The following is a 12,798-nucleotide window of genomic DNA, read 5'->3' as shown; positions in this document are numbered from 1 at the left end:
CCATCCATTTATCCACATACATATACATGCACCCATCCATTTATTCATCCCCCCACCTATCCACCCATCCATCCACCCATCCAATCTGTGCATACATACAGACATACCTTCAACCCATCCATAGACCCACCCATCCATCCTCCCTTCCTCCATCCATCCATTCACCTACCCAACCACCCATCCATCTATCCTCCCATCCATCCATCCATACACACATACACCTGTCCATACATTCATCCATCTACCCACCCTATCATCCATCCATACATAAATTTATACATTCACCCATCCATAGACCCACCCATCCATCCTCCCTTCCTCCATTCATCCCTCCTTCATTCAATCCACTCATTCATCCATCCATCCACCCACCCACCCGTCCATCTATCCATCCATCCATCATCCATCCATCCATCCATCATCCATCCATCCCTCCATCCATCCCTCCATCATCCATCCATCCATCCATCCATCAGGCAGACACATAAATTTTTGTCTGTTAGGTGCTGGAAAGTGCAGAGCAATTGCATAGCCTGTGCAGATGGGAGCAGGGTGAGGCCTCCTCTGCCAGGGCTGGCCAAGCATCAGAGCTGGTACCGAACACTGAGGAGGGCAGATGACTCCTGCCTGCTGGGGAGCTGGCTTCCCTGGGACGTGGGTTCTTGTGTCAACAATGACAGGTGGAACTGCACTGAGCATTGGTCACTCCTGCCCCTCCCTTGGGCTCACCTGTGATGACGGCTGGGACGCCCCAGCCCACGACGTAGTAGAAGCGCATGGGCCCCGAGTCAATGTTGCGGGCCTCGGTCAGCATGCGGTAGACATGCAGGCCCTCCACGAAGGTCCAGGCGAAGGTGCTCATGTGGACGTAGTGCAGGAGGATGGCGATGACCGTGCACACAAACTGCAGCAGAGAGGTGGGGGGTCAGTGGTGCCCACAGCGGCCACACAGGCAGGGGCCCCAGGAGGGAAGTGACCAAACAGGCCCCTTTAAACCATGAGAGTCTGCAGTGTCAGAAGAAGGAAAAATCAAGTGAGATGTCCTTTCTGTTTGGCTCACCCAGAGGGTGCTGGGCATCTCCCATCATGGGGTCTCAAGCCCCACCAAGGGATTGCTGCTCACCGGCCACCGCCATGAGTGGACGGAGCCTGAGGCTGGGCTTCTGAGGGGGCATACCATCTAGTTTGTGCCAGAGAAGCTGGGAATCTGGATTTCCATAGGGTGCTTCTCAATTTTTTCACGTTGGCATTTAATTTAAAAAAATATTGCGGAGGCAGGCACAGTGGGGTGGCGGTCCCCCACGGCTCTGAGCCCGTGCAGCTGACCCCTGCCTGGCCCCCACGGCACAGTGGGTGCGGGTGGAGGGAGGGAGGAGCTCCCAGCGTCAGGACTCTTGCTGTCAACTAAGAAAAAATCACCTGCATTGAGTTGGAGCCCTGGTAGCACCGTGGTTAAGAGCTCGGCTGCTAACCAAAAGGTCGGTAGTTTGAATCCTTGGAAACTCTATGGGGCAGTTCTTCTCTGTCCTATAAGATTGGTATGAGCTGGAATTGACTTGACAGCAATGGGTCTGGTTTGGCTTTTGCACTCAGTTGACAGAGCCTTATATTTTCCACTGAAGATGGAGCAGCAATGAGATCACATGTTCTGTTTTTTATCCCTAACAGGGTGGGGCCGGGTGGCTGCCCAGTGGCCCCAGTGCCTGGGAAGATGAAATCAGCTCCCGCAGAGCAGCTGGGGGCCACCCTGGGCTCTCAAGAAGGCTGGTGGACCACCCTGCAGATCCTCATGGCCCGTCCATCTGCCCACAGGCTGCCCTTGACCAGAAACTGGAGCCAGAATGAGGTGGAAGAACAGAAGAACGGCAGTGGCAGGGAGGGCTGGGCACTGTAGGACCATGGTGGCACAGGGGATCCAGGCTCTGAGATCATTATCACAAATCCTGTCCACATGCTGTAGGTTTAGACTTACAGAGATTGTGATTTGGCCTGGAGCAGCCTCCCCTGGGTCTTTCTGGAAGGGGTTGCCCAGGCCAGGGCTCCAGGGGCTGGCAGAACATGCATGACCCACCCGTACAGCCCTGTCTCACTATCTATCTGGCTGGGAGGTGTAAGCAGGCTTCCTTTCGGGTCCCAGGCAACCTGACAAGTCCAGTCCCCCCAGGGGGCTCAGTGTCTTCACAAAAGAGACACCCCCAGCTGTGACCACATGCTGGATGCCATTTTGCCAAGCCCAGGCCACGTGGACTCTGGGGAACAGGGTGAATTGTGGAGGTCAAGCTTGCATGCCCATGTTGCTGTCAACAGGCCAGGTACTTTCCAGAAATTAAAACCCTGGAGATGTGTGAGGGGACACTTTTAGCATTAACCCGTTAACCTGTTACCATCAAGTTGACTTCGACTCATGGCGACCCCATGTGGGCAGAGTAGAACTGCTCCACAGGGTTTCCAAGGCTGTGATTTTTCAGAAGCAGATCGCCAGACCTCTGGGTGGGTTTGAACTGCCAACTTTTCAGTTAGTCTAGTGCTTAGCTGTTCGCACCCCCCATTTTAGCATTAACATTCTTCAAATGCATTACAAACAGGAATCCAAGCAGACCATAAAGGAGACTTCTGTTATGACTGAGACCATGTGCTTGACCTTGGATGCCAGACAAGGTCAGGGAACAGGCGCTTAGCCGAGGGCGAAGTGCCCAGCCTGGCTGCAAGGGGCAAGTGTGGCATGGGAAGAAACCCCCCATTAAACACCCCAGCTACCCCCAGGTGGAAATCATGGTTGATTTAGAAAGAGGAAGAATGGTGAGAAGGCTTTTTTCCTTAACTAATGTGGAAAGTAAACCCACAAAACCTCCATTAAAAAAAAAAGTGTTAGAAATACGACTTTCAGTTTAATGGGGCTAAGCATGCACAGACTTCTGCGCTCCAAGTACCACCCTTTCCAGAAAAAGAACAAAGACAACACGCTAATGCACAATAAATCATTTCAGCCTGTCGGTAATCTGGGAGATGAAACGCCTCGCCCACAGGTAGGACTGGGAGTTTACAGAAAGCCCATAAGAGCCAGGCGCGGTGCCAAGGCCCGGAATTGTGTGCACCCCACATTCCTGCCCTTCTGCGTGCTCACCAGTGCATGGCTTGCTGGAAAGCTCTCCTTCCAGGTGGGCCTGTGAGTCACCACTTGAGCTGCGCAGGGACAGCCTCTCCTTGTTTGACATGTGGTATTTCCTTGCAAGGAGCGGCTTGCCACCAACCCTACTTTCCCCTCTATCCAAACCACTCCAAAACACACTTAAAGGGCTTTGAAATTAATCGTGTATATTCCAACCGAGAGCCTTCGCCTGCCTGATGCACTAAGAACAAGCACACAGTGAAGGGGCACCTGGCTGTACATGTAGAGAAACCCCTACCACATAGCGTGCCCCTGCTGGTGTCAGCACAGGGGAAGCGCTCCACACCAGTGCCTGAGGGCAGTCCAGAGCCCTGGTCTTAGGGAGCCCCCTGGAGGGCAGTAAGCAGGTTTTATCCTGCTCAATTAACAAATGCTTGAAGGTTTGTCCTCTGTGTGGCAGCACCGGAGCTTGAGTGTCGCTTCTGAGAAGTCACTAAGTCCATCAATGGAGCCCTCTCAAAGCTGTTTCCCTGCTATATTCTGCCTTTACCTATGAGGTAGGATTTGGTCACTTCAGGAGGGTCCTAAGAGGTCCAACCACCTGCAATAAATCAGGAGGAAGGGCTCAAGCCTGTATGTGGCCCTCACCAGCGAGCTAGAAAGTTCCACCTTTGACTTTTCATTGCACTTCCTTTCCCGGTGTCTGACCATTTCTACAGTACTATTTCTGTACCAAGAGATGTCTTCCTATACTGAAGCCCCACAATTTCTGAGGCCCCCCAATGGGTGTGTACAACCTCACTCAAACTTTGTCACTCCACCTATTTTCATCTCGATCAGGGACGTCTTTACCTCCTTGTCCATCCATCCATCCCTCCATCCCATCCACCTACCATCCAACCATCCATCCTCCTATCCATCTGTCTACCCATTCACTCTTCCTTATGGAGATCTTAAAATCATCTCCAACTCCTCCTCTTTCTCCCTCCATGTCTGGTTGGTCCTGACTCTTGCCTTTCTCATCACACCTGCTGCCTGACCTCAGTTTCGAGCTTCAGCTCCACCTACCACACCGATTAAGATATCCTGGCTGCTTTCTGATCTCTGTCATTTCCACCTATCTTCCACCCATTGCCAGGATCTTTTCTCTAAAATACAGACCCGGTCATGGCTCTTGATGCCATCCCATGGCCTGCAACAGGAAGATGGTGTGCCTTGGTGTCATCCCTCAGGCTCTGGATGACCCAATCCCCAATCTGTCCTGAACTCATTCTGGACCCTTCCACTGGATGGCAAAAAATGAGTGGCCTTGCTCAGCCCTTCCCTGACCCCTGCCTTACCCAGGCACAGCTCCCTATCCACCACCATGGCACCATTTTGACACTTGACATTCATGTACCACCATTCATGCCCACTTCTACAAAGTGGGATCCATAACGGCAGGGATGGAAGGTGTTCCCTGCATCTGGGTCTTTGGTAGATTTAACATAGTTGATGATCAATGACTGCTATGCCAACAGCACGTCGTAGTGGTGTTGAAATGGCCCACTGCCCCCAGCAAGAGGCTATTGAAAGCCATGGCCCATCACTAACCTTGAGAGTGACCAGGGTGAGGTTAGAGTAGTCTTTGAACTTCCTTGAGTCACTGCACGTACATGTGTGACAGTCAGCTGGTCTGGCTTTTAGGGTCACTATTTCATGATGGACACATGAAATCACACACACACACACACACACACACACACACACACACACAGTGACCTGGAGCAGGTTAGGGAAAGGCAACCCTCACCAGGACTGGGGGCTTCTGCGCTGCCCTCCCAGTGGATGGACACCCATTCAGCATGTTCGCCACCTACTCCCTACCTCTGGGGCCCTGAGCAGGTTGCTCAGTCAGCCTAGCTGAGCCCGAAGCACGAGATGAAGTATGTATGTAAAGCCTGCACGAAGCATGTGGAACAGTGAGATCCAGGTCGTCTTCCTCTCCAAATCCCACCTGCAACTCCCCATCAGTGGGTTGTGACCCTTAAGTGCATTTTGAAAATCTCATTCAGGTTACAAATGGAAAATCATTTGCAAGCGGCCAGGGACTGCCAAAGCCAAGAACCTCCCTCCCTCCCCCTTGTGCGTTTCTCTTCCACCCCATCACCATAAATGCGAGCTGCCACCACCTCCTCTAAAGCTGGTGCCTGACTCACTCCCAGGGACCTCCCTCCTGTCCCTCACCCGTCCCTCCCTCCCCGTTCCTCATCTGTCCTTCCTCCCTCCCTCCTGTACTGGCCAGCTGCCACAGCACTCTCTCTCTCTTGCTCCAGGCTCCTTCACCTTTGCATTTACACAGGCTCAGATCTCTCCTGTCCTATAAAAGCTCTGCCAATCCTTACCTCCCCTCTAGCTGTGGCCAATAGCTTTTCACCTCCTGTTCACAGCCAAACTTATTTAACAGGTTGTCTACTCCCACTGTCTCTATTTCAGTATCTTCTACTTTTTAAATGTTGGTGGGTCTACTTTTTAAATGATATTTTTCAACACTTTGTGGCTGGTGCACAGAAATACAACTGATTTTATAGATACTACGTCTCCAGTAACAGCCAACTACCTTCATGCAGTTAAATACTTGGCTGCTAACTGAAAGGCCGGCAGTTCAAACCGAGGGAGAAAGACTTGATGATTTGCTCCTATAAAGATTACAGCCTAGAAAACAGTATGGGGCAGTTCTGCTCTGTCAGAGGGGTCACTGTGAGTTGGAATAGACTTGACGGGATCCAACAACAACAACTTTGCTAAGCTCTCCGATTATTTCTCAAAATTTGTCTCTAAATTGTTTTAGATTTTTCTTTAAGATCTTTCATATCATCAACAAATGAGAGCTTTGTTTCTTTCTTTCCAATCCATATGCCTTTTGTTTATTTTTCTTGTTTATTGCACTGAATAGGCCCTCCCGTACAAGGGTGAATAGAAGTGGTAGAGTGAGCATCCTCTTACCCCTGATTTTAAAGGAGGTATTTCTAATATTTTCCCATTACTATTTATGTCAACTTAGGTTTTCTATAGATGCCCTTCATTAAGTTATGGAGTTCTTTCCTATTCCTAAAACCTAGTTTGTTAAAAAGGCTTTCCCCTCTCTCTCCATTCCTTCTTTTCTAATCGTGAATGGGGAAAAAATCATGCATTCATTGAAAAAAATTATGCTTCTTGTCCCCTTAAATCTATTAGTGAAGTGAATGACATTTATAGATTTTTACAATGTTAAATTACCCTTGTATTTCTAAGAAAAACCCAACTTGGTCATGATTTTTTTACTTTGATGCAAATTCTTTACTGGTTATAGGACTATTCAGGCTTTCCACTTCTTAAATTTGTTTTGAAAAAAGTGTGTTTTTCTGGGGATTTATCCACTTTACCTAAGTTCCAATCTATTAGCATAAAACTGTTCAAAGCAATTAAAACCAGATGTGTTGAGTCAATTCCAACTTATGGTGACCCCATGGGTGTCAGAATAGCACTGTTCCCCATACGGTTTTCAAGGGCTGATTTTCAGAAGTAGATCACCTTTTTTTCTGAGGCGCCCCTTCATGGACTCGAACCTCCAACTTTTCGGTTAGCAGCCAAGCTTGTTAACCGTTTGCACAACTGAGGGACTCCTCAAAGTGATTCTGTCTCCTTTTCCCCTCCCAATATTATTTGTGGTTTCATTCTTTTCATTAGTCTCACTGGAATTTGTTGTTTTATTTAAAAACATGACTCCTGGCTTTGTTTATTGATCCTCTCCTGTATCTTTATTTTTTATTTCATTGATTTCTGCTCTTTTCTTTATTATCTCTTCTTTGGGTTTATTCTATTGTTCTTTTTTCTAAGATTCAAGTTACATTACTTAACTCATAAATTTCCTTCTATGTTCTGCTTTTACTAAATCCTACAAATTTTGATATGTGATACTTGCATTATTTTCTGTTTTTTTAAAAAAATTTTCATTATGTAGCCAACATCATCCTAAATAGAGAGAGTCTGAAAGCATTCCCCTTGAGATCGGGAACCAGACAAGGATGCCCTTTATCACCACTCTTATTCCACATTGTGCTGGAAGTCCTAGCCAGAGCAATTAGGCTAGATAAAGAAATAAAGCGCATCCAGATCGGCAAGGAAGAAGTCAAAGTACCTCTATTTGCAGGTGACATGATCTTATACACAGAAAATCCTAAGGAATTCTCAAGAAAACTACTAAAACTAATAGAAAAGTTCAGCAGAGTATCAAGATACAAGATAAACATACAAAAATCAGTTGGATTCCTCTACACCAACAAAAAAAACATCAAAGAGGACATGGCCAAATCAATACCATTTACAGTAGCCCCCAGGAAGATAAAATACTTAGGAATAAATCTTACCAGAGAAAACTACAAAACGCTTCTGCAAGAAACCAAAAGAGACCTACATAAGACCACATAAACATACCTTGCTCATGGATAGGAAGACTTAACATTATAAAAATGTCTATTTTGCCAAAAGCGATCTATAGATTTAATGCAATTCCGATCCAAATTCCAATGACATTTTTTATTGAGATGGAGAAACAAATCACCAACTTCATATTGACGGGAAAGTGGCCCCAGATAAGTAAAGCACTACTGAAGAAGAAGAACAAAGTGGGAGGCCTTACTCTACCTGATTTTAGAACCTATTATACCGCCGCAGTAGTCAAAACAGCCTGGTACTGGTACGACAACAGATACATAGACCATTGGAACAAGATTGAGAATCCAGACATAAATCCATCCACAAATAAGCAAGTTGATATTTCACATAGGCCCCAAAACAGTTAAAAGGGGGAAAAGACAGTCTTTTTAACAAATGGATATCCATCTGTAAAAAAATGAAACAAGACCCATATCTCACACCATGCACAAAAACGAGCTCAAAATGGATCAAAGACCCAAATATAAAATCTAAAATGATAAAGATCATGGAAGAAAAAATAGGGACAACATTAGCAGCCCTAATACATGGCATAAACAGTATACAAAACATTACTAACAATGCAGAAGAAAAACTAGATAACTGGGAGCTCCTAAAAATCAAACACCTATGCTCATCCAAAGACTTCATCAAAAGAGTAAAAAGATTACCTACAGACTGGGAAAAAGATTTTAGCTATGACATTTCTGATCAGCGCCTGATCTCTAAAGTCTACATGATACTGCAAAAACTCAACTACAAAAACACAAATAACCCAATTAAAAAATGGGCAAAAGATATGAATAAACACTTCACTAAAGAAGACATTCAGGTAGCTAACAGATACTTGAGGAAATGCTCACAATCATTAGCCATTAGAGAAATGCAGATCAAAACTACAATGAGATTTCCTCTCACTCCAACAAGGCTGGCATTAATCCAAAAAACACAAAATAAAAAATGTTGGACAGGCTGTGGAGAGATTGGAACACTTCTACGCTGCTGGTGGGAATGTCAAATGGTACAACCACTTTGGAAATCGATTTGGTGCTTCCTTAAAAAGCTAGAGGTAGAATTACCATATGATCCAGCAATCCCACTCCTTGGAATATATCCTAGAGAAATAAGAGCCTTTACACAAACAGATACATGCACACCCATGTTCACAGCACTGTTTACAATAGGAAAAACATGGAAGCAACCAAGATGCCCATCAAAGGATGAATGGATAAATAAATTATGGTATATTCACATAATGGAATATTATGCATCGATGAATTTGTGAAACATTTCATAACATGGAGGAATCTGGAAGGCATTATGCTGAGTGAATTTGCAAAAGGGCAAATTCCCCAGGTGTCTGTCAGTTTGTCGTACTGTGGGGGCTTGTGTGTTGCTGTGATGCTTGAAGCTATGCCACCAGTTTTCAGATACCAGCAGGGTCACTCATGGAGGACGGGTTTCAGCTGAGCTTCCAGCCTAAGACAGACAAGGAAGAAGGACCTGGCAGTCTACTTCTGAAAAGCATTAGCCAGCAAAAACCTTATGAATAGCAGCAGAACACTGTCTGATATAGTGCTGGAAGATGAGCCCCCCAGGTTGGAAGGCACTCAAAAGATGACTGGGGGAGAGCTGCCTCCTCAAAGTAGAGTCGACCTTAATGACGTGGATGGAGTAAAGCTTTCAGGACCTTCATTTGCTGATGTGGCATGACTCAAAATGAGAAGAAACAGCTGCAAACGTCCATTAATAATCAGAACCTAGAATGTACGAAGTATGAATCTAGGAAAATAGGAAATTGTCAAAAATGGAATGCATAAGCATGGATATCCTATGCATTAGTGAGCTGAAATGGACTGGTATTGGTCATTTTGAATCAGACAATCATATAGTCTACTATGCTGGGAATGACAACTCCAAGAGGAATGGTGTTGCATTCATCATCTATCCTGAAGTACAACGCTGTCAGTGATAGGATAATATCCATATGCCTACAAGGAAGAGAGTTAATACGACTATTATTCAAATTTACGCACCAACCACTAGGGCCAAAGATGAAGAAATGGATGATTTTTGTCAGCTGCTGCAGTCTGAAATTGATGGAACATGCAATCAAGATGCATTGATAATTACTGGCGATTGGAATGCAAAGTTGGAAACAAAGAAGAAGGACCAGTAGTTGGAAAATATGGCCTTGGTGATAGAAACAATGCCGGAGATCGAATGATAGAATTTTGCAAGACCAGCGACTTCTTCATTGCAAATACCTTCTTTCACCAACATAAACGGCGACTATACACATGGACCTCGCCAGATGGAACACACAGAAATCAGATTGACTACATCTGTGGAAAGAGATGATGGAAAAGCTCAATACCATCAGTTAGAACAAGGCGAGGGGCCGACTGTGGAACAGACCATCAATTGCTCATATGCAAGTTCAAGCTGAAACTGAAGAAAATCAGAACAAGTCCATGAGAGCCAAAATATGACCTTGAATATATCCCACCTGAATTTAGAGACCATCTCAAGAATAGATTTGACGCATTGAACACTAGTGACTGAACACCAGACGAGTTGTGGAATGACATCAAGGACATCATCCATGAAGAAAGCAAGAGGTCATTGAAAAGACAGGAAAGAAAGAAAAGACCAAGGTGGATGTCAGAGGAGACTCTGAAACTTGCTCTTGAGCGTTGAGCAGCTAAAGCAAAAGGAAGAATTGATGAAGTAAAAGAACTGAACAGAAGATTTCAAAGGGCCTCTCCAGAAGACAAAATAAAGTATTATAATGACATGTGCAAAGAGCTGGAGATGGAAAACCAAAAGGGAAGAACACACTTGGCGTTTCTCAAGCTGAAAGAACTGAAGAAAAAATTGAAGCCTCGAGTCGCAATAGTGAAGGATTCTATGGGGAAAATATTAAATGATGCAGGAAGCATCAAAAGAAGATGGAATACATAGAGTCATTATACCAAAAAGAATTAGTCGATATTCAACCATTTCAAGAGGTGGCATGTGATCAGGAACCGATGGTACTGAAGGAAGAAGTCCAAGCTGCACTGAAGGCATTGGCGAAAAACACGGTTCCAGGAATTGATGGAATATCAATTGAGATGTTTCAACAAACAGATGCAGCGCTGGAGGTGCTCACTCCTCTATGCCAAGAAATTTAGAAGACAGCTTCCTGGCCAATTGATTGGAGAAGATCCATATTTACGCCTATTCCCAAGAAAGGTGATCCAACCGAATGTGGAAATTATAGAACAATACCATTAATGTCACACGCAAGCAAAATTCTGCTGAAGATCATTCAAAAGCAGCTGCAGCAGTATATCGACAGGGAACTGCCAGAAATTCAGGCCAGTTTCAGAAGAGGACGTGGAACCAGGGATATCATTGCTGATGTCAGATGGATCCTGGCTGAAAGCAGAGAATACCAGAAGGATGTTTACCTGTGTTTTATTGATTTTGCAAAGGCATTTGACCACGTGGATCATAACAAACTATGGATAACACTGCGAAGAATGGGAATTCCAGAACACTTAATTGTGCTCATGAGGAGCCTTTACATAGATCAAGAGGCAGTTGTTCGGACAGAACAAGGGGATACTGATTGGTTTCAAGTAAGGAAAGGTGTGTGTCAGGGTTGTATTCTTTCACCATACCTATTCAATCTGTCTGCTGAACAAATAATCCGAGAAGCTGGACTATATGAAGAACGGGGCATCAGGATTGGAGGAAGACTCATTAACAACCTGTGTTATGCAGATGACACAACCTTGCTTGCTGAAAGTGAAGAGCACTTGAAGCACTTACTAAGGAAGATCAAAGACCACAGCCCTCAGTATGGATTACACCTCAACATAAAGAAAACAAAAATCCTCACAACTGGACCAATGAGCAACATCATGATAAACGGAGAAAAGACGGAGGTTGTCAAGGATTTCATTTTACTTGGATCCACAATCAACAGCCATGGAAGCAGCGGTCAAGAAATCAAAAGACGCACTGCATTGGGTAAATCTGCTGCAAAGGACCTCTTCAAAGTGAAGAGCAAAGACGTCACCCTGAAGACTAAGGTGCACCTGACCCAAGTCACGGTATTTTCAATCGCATCATATGGATGTGAAAGCTGGACAATGAATAAGGAAGACCGAAGAAGAGTTGATGCCTTTGAATTGTGGTGTTGGTGAAGAATATTGAATATACCATGGACTGCCAAAAGAACGAACAAATTTGTCTTAGAAGTACAACCAGAATGCTCCTCAAAAGCAAGGATGGCGAGACTGCATCTTACATACTTTGGACATGTTGTCAGGAGGGATTAGTCCCTAGAGAAGGACATCATGCTTGGCAGAGTACAGGGTCAGCGGAAAAGAGGAAGACCCTCAATGCGGTGGATTGACACAGTGGCTGCAACAACGAGCTCAAGCATAACAATGATTGTAGGGATGGCGCAGGACCGGGCAGTGTTTCGTTCTGTTGTGCATAGGGTCGCTATGAGTTGGAACCGACTCGACGGCACCTAACAACAAAAAGGGCAAATATTGTATAAGACCACTATTATAAGAACTCGAGAAATAGTTTAAACAGAGAAGAAAATATTCTTTGATAGTTACGAGACAGGGGAGGGAGGGAAGGTGGGAGAAGGGTATTCACTAATTCGATAGTAGATAAGAACTACTTTAGGTGACGGAAAGACAACACACGATACAGGGGAGGTCAGCACAACTGGACTAAACCAAAAGCAAAGAAGTTTCCTGAATAAACTGAACGCTTCGAAGGCCAGCGTAGCACGGGCGGGGGTTTGGGGACCATTGTTTCAGGGGACATCTAAGTCAATTGGCATAATAAAATCTATTAATAAAACATTCTGCATCCCACTTTGGAGACTGGTGTCTGGGGCCTTAAACGCTAGCAAGCGGCCATCTAAGATGCATCAATTGGTCTCAACCCACCTGGATCAAAGGAGAATGAAGAACACCAAGGACACAGGTAATTACGAGCCCAAGAGACAGGAAGGCAGAAAGGGCCCCATAAACCAGAGACTACATCAGCCTGAGACCAGAAGAACTAGATGGTGCCCGGCTACAACCAATGACTGCCCTGATGGAACACAGCAGAGAACCACCCCTGAGGGTGCAGGAGAGCAGTGCAATGCAGAACCCAAATTCTTGTAAAAAGACCAGGCTTAATGGTCTGACTGAGACTAGAAGGACCCTGGTGGCCAG

General features: G+C 45.4%; 1 protein-coding gene across 2 annotated transcripts in view; it reads right to left on the bottom strand.

Annotated features, from left to right (window-relative positions):
- The window catches only part of CELSR1 (cadherin EGF LAG seven-pass G-type receptor 1), a 197,580-nt gene that overhangs the window by 10,898 nt on the left and 173,884 nt on the right, over positions 1-12,798 (bottom strand). For both annotated transcript variants that reach the window (XM_064283360.1, XM_064283361.1), the window contains exon 25: positions 730-904. In XM_064283360.1, coding sequence (XP_064139430.1) covers positions 730-904 — 175 coding nt within the window. The remainder of the gene's footprint in view (positions 1-729; positions 905-12,798) is intronic.

Source organism: Loxodonta africana, chromosome 4 (genome assembly GCF_030014295.1).
Source record: "Loxodonta africana isolate mLoxAfr1 chromosome 4, mLoxAfr1.hap2, whole genome shotgun sequence".
In the NCBI taxonomy this organism is placed as follows: domain Eukaryota; kingdom Metazoa; phylum Chordata; class Mammalia; order Proboscidea; family Elephantidae; genus Loxodonta; species Loxodonta africana.
The sequence above is the reverse complement of the archived record's forward strand: the minus strand, read 5'-3'. Positions and strand labels throughout refer to the sequence as shown.